This window comes from Eucyclogobius newberryi, unplaced genomic scaffold (genome assembly GCF_026437365.1).
Source record: "Eucyclogobius newberryi isolate DKJ021-1_F unplaced genomic scaffold, fEucNew1.0.hap1 SCAF_11, whole genome shotgun sequence".
Lineage (NCBI taxonomy): Eukaryota > Metazoa > Chordata > Actinopteri > Gobiiformes > Gobiidae > Eucyclogobius > Eucyclogobius newberryi.
This window is the reverse complement of record NW_027315735.1, coordinates 20,919,559-20,932,054: the sequence shown is the minus strand read 5'-3', so window position 1 is coordinate 20,932,054 and position 12,496 is coordinate 20,919,559. Positions and strand designations below refer to the sequence as shown.

Sequence of the window (12,496 nt, the reverse complement as noted above, 5' to 3'; positions counted from 1 at the left end):
TCATACTGTCATTTCAAAGCACAGATGTCCCCAAGTGAATTTATGATTACATTTACAGCAGTGTGGCCCGGAGGCTGTAGTGGGGCGGCAGATGCAGGTCAGCATGAGGAAGAGTCAAAATAAAACTTAAACTTAACTTAATACAAAAACACATTTCAGTTTTGGTTCAGAGGATCTGCTCAGGAAGGGAGGGACTTTTATTGCACAACAAAGAACAAATTGCCAGGCACTGACAATTTTTTCTAATGGCACATCTATTTTTCCAAGACAAGATGAGTTTCACAACCCAGGTGGTTTTAGAAGAAAGGTTAAACATTGTGGTTTTCAGTGTGAATGTTGTCTATTTCATGATATCAAATCAAAATGTTGAAGTTTAATGTTATTTTATATGGCACAATGAGGACATATTGTGTTCTATTCTGTGTGTTTCTATAAAAAAAAATTGTACTTCCACTGTTCATTGGAGCATTTTGGGCCATGTACACAAGCTCTGTCATCAGAACTTATTTCCCTTTCATTTCTGTTCAATAAACGTTTTTGTTCTTGTTCTGTCCAACAGTGTTTTTATTTATTTATTCCTGTTTCCTGCATTGTTCCAGCAGAGCCAGAGTCAACTCTAAGTGCCCTGATTTGATTTGTCCTCCCTCTGCTGCACTCCCTGCTTTTAGGACACACAGATAATGCTCATTAGAAGAGACGTCCGGGACTTTGGGACAGGGACGCTGAAATGTGGCTGTAATGGAGAGTGATCAATGCTTAATGCAATTTGCATACAGGACTTTGCTTTTTGTTTTGTGTGTGCACAAAATAATGAGCATTATGGCAAAAGTTAAATCTAACTTTATTACCATTTTTCTATTGTCACCGTAGTCTATTTTTTCATTTTGGACCCATGGCTTGTAAAATCCTGAAAATAAACATAGTCAGTGGAATTCATCTTCGGTCCTATGAACAAAGAAAAACCTTTTTTTGAGACTTCACTCAAGTAAAATGCAGATGGGCAGAATAGTCTCCTTTAGAAGCAAGTTAAAACTTACATTTCTAATAACGTTGCTCGTGCTTGTGTCCTTTCTTTGGCCACATTTCAACCAGCACTTAGAGTGATTGCTTTTTTGTGAAAAAATAGGCTATCGCTTACGATTAATTTAATGTCAGGGAAGTGATTAAGATTTGATTAAAAAGGGAGGAGGAAAGCCTCGGTGTTCCCTGAAGTCGCTCATGTGTGGAAACAGCAGACCAGAGTCATGACGCCCGCTGGGGCCGCGCACTGTGCGGGCAGGGCCACGTCAAGACCGCGGAGCTTAAATGTTTGATCTAAAGGTTGGCTGAATCTGCCATAACTGGACCGGTTTGTGATTCACTCAGCTACAGTCAGATCTTGTTTTTGACAGAAGCCCTCTGTTGTTCCTCACTCCAAAAGCGCCTTTACGCACACGCGCTGCTGCGGGACCTGCGGCGGGACCTGCGGCGGGAACAGCGGGGTCCGTCAGTGGCGCTTCATGTCTCGACCAGAGCTGCCCCATGGACTGACACCGCGGTGATCACAGACTCTTCTCACTCTTTTACTCAAGAGAGAAACGGCAAGTTTCCAGGCGCGTGTGCCGCACTGGAGGGGAGGAGGACGTCATGGCAGCCCCGGTGAAAGCGATCCTGACTCTGATTCTCACCGTGGCAAGTAAGTAATAAAGACAGAACTCACTTTAGGTCTCTTTAGCCTACGTTTATTATCTATTTTCAGAAAATGGTCTTATTGTACCAAGGAAGGGCTGCATAGACTGCAGTTATCATAAATTATTTACTCGTGGTCGTGGATATGTAACACAGTGACATGAAAATATGACTTTATTCTGCTCGTGTGTGACTGACACCTGACGTGTCACGGAAAGCACGCCAGAGGCTTGCGTCAGAGTTTGCACGTCACAGCTTCACGCCTCAATTAACTAATTTAGCCTTATTTGCACTTGTGCTGAGCAGCCACTGTGTTCAATAGCTCCAGGTGATGGAAAGGAAAGCAACATTTGAGTCACTGCAGCCTCTGCTTGTTGCCTAGAACAGGCTAAACAAAACAACATTTCTGTGTTTCTGTTGTGCATTGCTTACAGTCCAATTAGGCTTCATTCACTCGATGGTCTTGAATAGGTCCAGCAGCTATAGGTTGTGACTTGTAACTTTGCAAGTCTGTCATTATATTTATTTAGAGGTCGAGACCGTTTTTGTAAACCAATGGACACTTTTCCACAAACATTTTTTTAGGTCTACTCTTCCATAACTAACGTGTCTGTCCAATGAGAGTTTATGTTATGACCTTAAACAGATTACAAACCATATTGAATTGTATTGTTAAAGTTTACACACAATCAAACCTTTGATAATTCAAAATTGCCAGTTAATCTAACCAGAGCAATAACCACATGTGACTCACTTTGGGAGCTGAAACTTCTTCTGACAGCTTTGCCCTGCTTCTGCGCAGCCCCTCGTGGTGGGCAGACATTATGCACATTAAAAACCATGTCCAGGACTCAAATTCAGCTGTTAGCCACAAGCCATTTTCAAAACTGCATGATGTATTCATGCATGAGTCTACTCCCTTAGTCATTTATTATTATTCTTTTATTCATATTTTTGGTTACTTCTGCTATTCTTCTTCTTTGAGTTGAAACCATAAAGCAAATTATGGATTTTTCTTTGGGTTGTGCCACTGAAAATCACCTTCCAACAATATATTGTGCAGTCATTTAAATATTGAGTATGAGTTGAAGTTTCCAAACAAAACCCTCTCCCTTAAGCCAGTTTTGGACTGACACAAATCACCATGACACAACAGGATGAATATCAATCTGAAATATTGTTTTATAAAGTAAGCCAGAATTAGTTTGTCAGCTGCAGGAAACCTTAGACCCCAAAAGCATTGGCCTCCAGAAGGCCACTACAGATGGCAACGTCTTGAAATATTAACTTACTGAACCTCTCTAGGCTAAAAATGAAGCTTGCGGATGCGGAATTTATCTTTTTGTGTGTGGCAATATGGATGCCCTAGATTACATGTTTGATGCACACTGCATTACTTTGATCCGTACAGATTTTGATTGTATCCTTAAGTGAGCTGGCACTTACGCATCAAATGTATAGATTTATATATCAGAAGTATTTCCATGATAGTGTTTAAGTTATTGTGAGATTTGTGAACGTTTTTATTTTAGTGGCAATAAATTATTGAGGTGTAGAAAGTGCAGCGAGGCACACAGAAGAAGGGAGAGAGTGCATACATGTGTGATGAGCCCTGCCCCTGTCTCTCCAGTGCCTCATCCCCATCACGTATACTCACATTCTGCCTCCATTTTTAGCCTAATACATCTCATGTAGTCCTTCAGGACACATGATAGCACTGGCTTTGTCTACAGTTTGTGTCATAGTATCCTTCATTACTCTGATTAAACAGTGTTTTCAGGGTGGTTGGAAAAGTTGAGGAGCCCATATGCTGCTATGCACCCAAAGAAACTCGAATGATTAAAAAACATGATTAAAACTTAATACTCATGGTTAACATGTAATGACTATTTCCACTATGATTCAAACTCATACGATTATTATTCTCTCATGGAAGGCATCAGGGGGTGTCCTGGGCCTCCAAGTGAAACATCACAAGGGGCTTTCTAAACACTCTCCATCCCTTCTTTGCATTACCTTTGAACTAAAAAAAGAAGATAATCTGCGTTTACACGTTTGTATGGGTCTTCTGCTTTGCAACAATAATGCAAATAATAATAACATTAACGTTATGTTTTGGAATAAAAGCCAAAGTTGAACTAACATGTTGGGCCTGGCAATGTTATTGCTCTGTGTAACTGTCTGTTGATGAAACTGAGGGAAGTTGGTTTGTTTTTCATTGTGCATACACATCGGTGCAAAAGGACGTGAAATGAGATTCGAGGCCCCTTGAAGTAAAGCCGTGACTCACCGGACTGTCCGCTCTCTAGGGCCTGCAGGTTGAGCATGGTTTTGACAAAGTGGGCCAGTGTGTTGTGGTCAGAGCCATACACCTGCTCCATGTTAGGGGCTGATGGTCGAAGAAAGTTCATGTTCATTTTTTGTGTAGTTCGCTGAGGAGCCGTTCAAATCAAATGCAACTACATTCATATCATTTACATTCTGAAAAACACGATTTACATACGAATATAGTAACTGAAGAGATTTCCATGGTTACCTGACATCTAGCTCAGTGACCTCGGAAAGCCAAAAAGTTTGTCGTCATACCTCAAATAATTTTGAGTTTAGCCAAGTAATAATCAGTGGAGATTTTAAAAGTATTGTAAATGTTTTTTTGTTTGTTTTTACCAGGAGTGACAGAATAACTTATCAGGTTGTTGCTTTTTATATTGCTTAATGTTGTCTGATGTCTTTTTGATTGCCATTTGGCACATCCTGCCAGTAATGTTTGATGAAATGTTAACACTGTTTCACTAACACAAAGATACGATCTCTAGGTTAAATTCAATCTAGATTCCTCATAGACTATCTTGCATTGTGGCCTGTTTCCAGCTGCCCTCTGTGCGGATGTGGAGGAGAGGCTGGTGAGTCACCTTTTGTCCCCGGATCGTTACAACAAGCTGATCAGACCAGCTGTCAACACCAGCCAACAGGTCACCATCTACATCCAAGTGTCTCTGGCTCAGCTCATCAACGTGGTGAGGAAACACACGGTTATATAACTTCAAAGATGCCACAAGTCAAATCTAAAAACAAGCTTGTTTTCTCTTCTTCAGAATGAGAGAGAGCAGATCATGACCACAAACTGCTGGCTGTCACAGGTTGTCACTTTTGTCAATATCACGTATCGTTTATAGACCTGGTAAACTACAGCCACTAACTTCAAACTGTGTGTTTAAAGGTTTGGAACGACTATAGATTAATGTGGGATCCACAAGAATATGAAGGAATCAAGAAAATACGTCTCCCATCTCAGCACATCTGGCTGCCTGACATCGTCCTTTACAACAAGTAAGTACACAAATGGGTAATTGGTCTTTATTGACTCTGATGCATACATTTACTGCACATAACTTGGTAATATATGATATTCATTTATGTAATGTTGTAAATGTTTGGGTGTGAAGACAAACGACTGAAGTATAAAATGTGAGACAGCACCAGGCCATGAATACAAAAATTACAAGTCACTTATCAGTTTGATGTTGTTTTTATGATATCTTATGTCTGTGTTAAATACTGAAGTCAGTATTGATTTACATTAAATATTCGCTCTTGGTTCAGGTCACTGCTTGTACCTTTCCCCGTATTAGATCAAAGTTTATTTGAAAGAGGATGTGCAGTATTTGGCTTCCTGTCAGCAGCACATTTAGGGCATTCTCGTAGGCATAAACTCCCCGATCACAGGCCACAGGCCGCATTAAAAGCATGATGGGGAAATCTTGAGAGGCGTGATGATGTGACATGATCAGCACTTCTCTATGACTCTATGTCAGGTCAGTGGCCTGTGGCCTGCGAGGAAGTGCCAGAGGTTTTCAGTAAGCAGGTGCACGCCCTGCATTTTTAATTAATCTGCATATGCATACAGGCAAAAGCATTAGAGATCTGTGTGATGCTTGGATTCCTGACCTTCTTTATAATTGATAGACCACTTATCTATAATGCATCAGCTGCAGTCCTGCTGAGAGGAGGAAAAGGTGGTCTCAGCAGATTTAAGATGTGGTTCAACCTTCCCTGGGGACTAAGAATTTAACAAATATCACAAGTTAGTGTTTGCTTTTGTTCTGACGTGCTGTTGGTTCCTTTGCCTCTGTCATTAGTTTTTGTCATATTTCTTATATTTACAGGGCATAAAACATGCCCAGAATAACCTACCTATCTCTGACATAGATGACGTCACTAGGTGATAAAATAATAATAGATTGATAGTGCCCTTTATAGACAACCAATGCACTTTATATTGGTTCATTATTCATTCACTCTAATTCATTGGATATTGGTGTTATTCATGTATATTAAATCATATTTCAAATTTGCCATATATTTTTTCAGTGCTGATGGAACCTATGAAGTGTCCTTCTACTCCAACGCTGTTGTCTCTAACAACGGTGAAGTAAATTGGCTCCCACCTGCGATCTACAAGTCGGCCTGCAAGATTGAAGTACGAGATTTCCCCTTCGACCAACAGAACTGCACCCTCAAGTTCCGCTCCTGGACTTACGACCACACAGAGATTGACCTTATTTTGTTGAGTGATTATGCCAGCCGCGATGACTTCAAACCCAGTGGAGAGTGGGATATAGTTTCTCTGCCTGGACGCAAGAACGAAGACCCGGACGATATTCGCTATCTGGATATCACCTATGATTTTGTGATCAAGAGGAAACCGTTGTTTTACACCATTAACCTGATCATCCCTTGCATCCTCATAACATCCTTGGCTATTTTGGTATTCTACCTCCCGTCGGACTGTGGCGAGAAGATGACTCTATGTATCTCAGTCCTTCTGGCGCTCACTGTGTTCTTGCTTCTGATCTCAAAAATAGTCCCACCTACATCGCTTGCAGTGCCTCTGATTGGGAAGTATCTCATGTTTACAATGGTTTTGGTCACATTCTCTATTGTCACCAGTGTCTGTGTGCTCAATGTCCACCATCGTTCGCCCAGCACCCACACCATGCCTCCTTGGGTCAAAAAAATCTTCCTGTATCGCCTCCCTTCATTTCTGTTCATGCGGAGACCAGGAAGTTCCAACATCAGAGAGAAATTTAGGAAAAAACACCAGCACCGCTCCTATACAGATAAAAAGCTGGACAGAAGTTGCCCCTCTCCAATTGCGGGCTCTTCCTCATCGTTTTACGTGAATGAAGAGTCGGCCAAACGCTACGGCTGGAAAAGTGGTCTGTCAGAGAACTCTGAGTTCAGAAAGAGGTTGACCCTGAAGGGTAATATTGATGTGGAAGATGCTGTGGATGGAGTTAGGTACATCGCGGAGAAGATGAAAAGCGAGGATGATGATGAAGGGGTATGTTTGTAGCAACAGTTCATGATTTTTTTATTTTGTAATTCGATTTAAATTTGTAAGGCCCAAAATCACATTAGTTGCCTCAGTGGGCGTCCCAGAATTGTTGAAATAAATGCAGAAATTGAGAAGGGTCTAGCTGCAGCCGATGGGGAGCGCCATGATGAGTGAAGCCCTGATCCAAACCCTAACCTTAACCAACGTACCTATGTAGCTATGGTAAATTAATGAATTGTCCCCAGCTTTCCCCGGATGTTGTTTAGCAATAGTTTAGTTTGCGCACACAACTCTTATTATCTGAAGGATGTGAAGATGTGAGGGATTAGACTGACTTCAGGCAATACAAATTTTAGATTATTGAGGGACTAACTTTATCTGAGTCATGTACTGTGAAATAGTGAGTCAGAGCACACATAAAAAAAGTCAATTGCTCTGATTTAATTAATGCAGGAGTGAAGTGTCCAACTGTGTATTTGTTATCTACGCCTGCTCATATTAGCTGTGACAGAATGTTTGTAAATGTGTGTATGTTCAAAATGTGTGTTTTTCGTAGATCATTGAGGACTGGAAGTACGTTGCCATGGTAATTGACCGTCTCTTCCTGTGGATCTTTGTCCTGGTGTGCGTGATCGGGACCATGGGCCTCTTCATGCAGCCCCTGTTCCAGAGTTACAACACTCCCATTGTTGAGGACATGGAGCAGAGCGGACCATAAGTTTTACCCTTGCGGTGACCCTGAAGCGACTCGATCCCTGCAGACACTAAACGCAGACACACTTAAATATATGTTCGCCTCAAACCACTGTCAGTCTGGGACATTTTGCACTTTAGCTCCTGTCCTGTGGTTTTGTTTGTGCAGGTTCTTTTCTTTTGCCATGTTGATACCACACTAGGACAGATTTTATTTTTTTAAACTGACCAAATCAAGTGCTGTAGCAATATACTGTTGCACTGTCTTCAATTGTCCCAAAGAATCAACAGGCCAAAAATGTTTATTTCTCATAATTATGTTGCATTTTGTTTTTTAAGTGATTTGTTCTCCACATGGCAGTATTAGCATGCTTAAAAGAGACTGTGATTTTATTTCAATTGTAATTCTCAGTGTTATGATTTGAAAATAATACTGTCTACAATTCTTTTGAAAATTGCACAAACGACAAGCAAAAATACAGAAGCATTCAAAGATGCACTGGTTCAATCCTATAAACTGAAGCCTACAATGTTGGACTATTATAACCTTACTATGTATTTACCTTCACTTTCACAACTATTTGCTACTCTCAAATAGCAAACAGTGACAAAAAAAGTGCTCAAGTGTTATATCCTCTGCCTCTTTGCTTCCGGTCAGCTGACTGATTTCAAACCCAATCCGTGCTTTTGTATCTACATTTTAAGTACTATGTGTTTCCTCATATTTTTCCTGTTTTTGTGCTATCACTACCTCAGCAGCTGAAGCGCTTAACTCTCCACATCATCTCATAGAGCTCAATATAAAGCAATAGGTTAGGGCACGATGACTTGTGCAATAGTTGCTAGTGTTGAAAATAAAGTTTGGAGTTTTGTGTTCATGTTCAGATTTGAAGGACGTTGAAGACCTAAGTGACTGGGGCCTGGAAAATATCTTTGAAAATAACTTCAAGCTGCTGCTTTTTGGATCCAAATGTTTATTATGCAATTGTTTTGGCTATGCTCTTTTTAATACTGTCACACCAATAAAAAAGCATCACAATTTCATACTTGTGCAGACAGAGAAGACTTGTGCCTGTTTGTGTTTTATGTGGATCAACCCACTAATACCAGATCTACTGTTGCCTATAACCATTCAATACATTCTCTTTTAAACAATTCTGTTGAGTATTCATAATGATATGACATCACATGACCAACTTGTATTTTGCAATGAGTGAAAAAATAGGTTCAAATTGTGTATGTCTCTGAGGAGAGGACTGTGAAATGCTTGTCCCGTTGCCACTGTGTGTTTTCTGAAACCTGAGCTGAGATTATAGTGTTCTAATGCACTTTCGTGTCTAAAGTGTAATGTGCTAATCCAGTCATCGTGAGCTCAGAGTGATCGGTTGAAAGAGTTTTCCACTTGCCATAATGTTGTGTGTGCGTAAATGACATTTTAAAGGAAGTTACTGTGATGGGACCTGATGATCTCATATGGATCAATAAAGGAAGCAACGTGAAGTACTGGTTTAATAGTTGTGTTCATAGTACTTTCTTTCCCAGTATTGTGTGTATAAAATGTTGCTGCGCCGACAGAGCAGAGTGATAATCTCCCAGCAACCAGGGCCCCACGTCAGTCTGTCACACGAGAAAATGGGTGTTCACTAATCCTACAGAAATACTGACAGCCATTAAATTGGGCCTGGGTTCGGTAATTATTTCTCGTATTTGGACCCCTCTTGCACTACGGGTGCGTCATAAATTGCTTCTCGGCATTTGCATCAATTTCAATTAGGAAAGTAGACATGAAGCTGAGGGTGATGGGGAAGCTCTAAACAAAATAGGATTGGGAATGGCACTGCTTATTTGGGACTATGATCACTTTACTTCAAGAGGTGCACAATGTACTTTATGAATTATCAAAGTGAAAAATGTTTTATTTAAATATTTGAAGTCAGTGTAATCCCTTATTTCTCCAGAAGTGTTCCATTGCAGAAAAGGATTCAGTCATCTGGACACTGTTAAAAAAAACAACAACCTACGTTTCGACTCTCATCCAAGAGTTATTTAGAATGAATCTTGGATGAGAGTCGAAACACGTTCTTTTTCTATAAAAACGGTGTATGGATGACTACAACTGAATCTGTTTTAAAGCCATCTGGACATGCTCAAAATGCACAGGATTAAATTAAAAACATTTTCTGTCAAAGCTCTATCTCATTAAAGTCTCTGTGCACTTAAAATAACATGGCGTGGCTTGTTGAGTGTGCATTTGTGTAAGGTGGTACTGAAGTTCTCAAAGTGGGCTTCCAAGCAACACACCAATTGAGTACTAATTGGGGAAAGTAACATAGTTGTGTGAAAGTGTTTTGTGTGTGTGTGTGTGTGTGTTTGTTTGTGTGTGTCTGTGTGTGTGTGTGTTTGTGTGTGTGTGTCTGTGCATATGTTGCATTTGATCAAACTTTCAGGACAAGTTAACAAATAGACTTACTGCTGAATTTTGAGGAGACCATTCACACAGGCGAGAAAAAGTGCTGTATCTCTCATGTCTTACAATCTCAATATGAACTATTTCCATCTGGCTAAAGATATAGATTTCCAACTAAAGACATCTGAACACAAAAACGATTTGCTCTCATATTAGTGAACCTCCCAAATAATCGGCTTACGCGACAATTTTCCTTTGGTGCAAATAAACTAATCTCAAATCTCTTTCTGAATACAAACCTTACTTTCTTGCATCACCCTTTTTCCATAAAAGTTGAAATTCTATTTCCAAATTGCAATACACTTCCTGTTCATGCATGCACATGAAAAGTCATTCTTTTGAACTATGAACCATATATGTATTAAAGTCTTTTGCAACAACAACTACAAGTAAGTTGTATTGTATCTCTGCAACCTGAGCGTTTGCTCGTGAACAGAGGTAACAAACAACATGGTCAAATAGAATAAGAGGAGATATGATGGAGGGTGACAAGAGATGATCGAGCCTGGTCATAAAAGTAGAGACAAAAGACTTCTGCAGTCTGTTGGACAGCTCTGGAGCAGACAGTAAACACCAGGGATCAATAGACCAATAGATTCTTCTCTGCAAGACAAAGCACTATAAAAATCATCTGCATGAACACAGCAGTGTGTGGGGTAATTTACATTGTGAAAAACATGAAAGAAAACAAAGTAACAATTCTATACAGTTATAAAATCAAAGTAGATAGCCAAATGATAAAATAAATAGCCTAATTAATACTTTGATCGACCATTAAGCTTGAATCTATAATATTTAGTTTTGACCATAATATAATGAGCTTCCAATACTCTTGTTGTTGGCCTCTGTCCCGTCCATTATCCAGGCCCAGCGCGTCCCCTGCAGGATTTACGACCAGCGTTCCTGCTTTGGGGTCGATATATATGAAGTAGACCGTATTGCCCCCATTACAGGATGTGTAGCTGCTGTGCAATGCAGTGGGCTGAGGAGTGTTGTGGGAGAGCTAAAGAAGTGCAGAGACTGGCCTCAAACACGAGCCGAAGAACACATCAAAGTGCACTGAAGTGTGATCAGGCATCGCGACGTGATGGATCCTCTGGAGCGAGAATTGTGTGCTCTTGCTTTAGTAAAGAGCCATCTGCTGCGGACTAGTGGTCACAAGAGGCATTACAACCAGTCACTGAGGCATTTTAGGGCAATTGGACGCCACAGTATTTGTTGCCATGAACATAGAGAAATGTATTATAAATAATCGCCACAGTTTAATCGCCACATTTTTATTTAATTCAAACAAAGATTTTTATTATACAGCATTATAAATACAGCTTTTTCATTTGAAATATCGACTACCACATTCTGACTGATACCACCACGAAAACTGAATTGTGGAATTATGATCCAATTTCATATAATTGTAAAAAAAAAAAGGAAATATTAGAATGTTCAGCGTCAACAGTGCAAAAAGTCTTTTAAACTGTAAGTGGCTACTTGAAAATTAATTCATAATAGGTTAAAAAACATTCCACATTGCTTTGGAGAGTCGACCCATTTAGATTGAAAACACTAAACACACTCTAAAGAGACAGAGCATAAGGAATAATAGTGTTATTTCATACATAAGGAGCCATAACACTGTAATGTGTGCACACTGCAAATACAGTAACTGTGGTGAAGCACCAGCCTAATTATGTGCAAAGGGACTGGATCAGATAAATGTGGTTTGAACATTGTGAAGAGGGTTTAATTGGTCGCTGATGACCAATTCGACAAACCACGACATGCAGGAATAACAACTTGTGTGGTGAGACTGTTGAATAGAAATGTACTGAGGTTTTCAAGTGGTACAAGAGAAATTAAATGCCACAATAAGACGCAGGGCCACACACAAATCTGGTCTCTGGGTTCTTGAGGATACAAGATTCATCTGATGCCATTTTGCATCAGACACAACCTCTTTAATTATACAAGTTATGGAGCAGACAGAGTGCAACTTAAACCGGTTAGATCTGTGACTGACAGGCAATTGGCTGAGACTGTGACCTGCACAGAGAGAAAGACTGACATGCTTCATTATAAATAGAAAGAGACCAAGCATTTTGACCTCTAAAGGAAAGCTAGGGTTAGATAACAATTTAGACATATTTTGTTTATTTTGACAATAACAAGTTTTATACAATACAAATTACTTACATCATAGGGATGAAAATGTGTATGTTTACGGTAAGTGAACTGGTCAGGATATTCCCACTGATACAAAATGAAAGTGAGTTGCTCTTTTTCTCTGCTCAACTGGGCCCACAAGGTCCTTCTTGTCTATCTGAATGTGCCTA

At 40.0% G+C, this 12,496-nt stretch overlaps 1 protein-coding gene across 1 annotated transcript; it reads left to right on the top strand.

Moving 5' to 3' along the window:
* The first annotated feature begins 1,247 nt into the window (after window positions 1–1,247).
* On the top strand, window positions 1,248–8,545 carry LOC140352570 (neuronal acetylcholine receptor subunit beta-2-like). The gene is made up of 6 exons (XM_072437752.1): window positions 1,248–1,675; window positions 4,540–4,685; window positions 4,764–4,808; window positions 4,889–4,998; window positions 6,040–7,012; window positions 7,563–8,545. The coding sequence occupies exons 1-6, from the start codon at window positions 1,627–1,629 to the stop codon at window positions 7,722–7,724; spliced, it is 1,485 nt and encodes a 494-aa protein (XP_072293853.1). The 5' UTR covers window positions 1,248–1,626; the 3' UTR covers window positions 7,725–8,545.
* The last annotated feature ends 3,951 nt before the right edge of the window (window positions 8,546–12,496 follow it).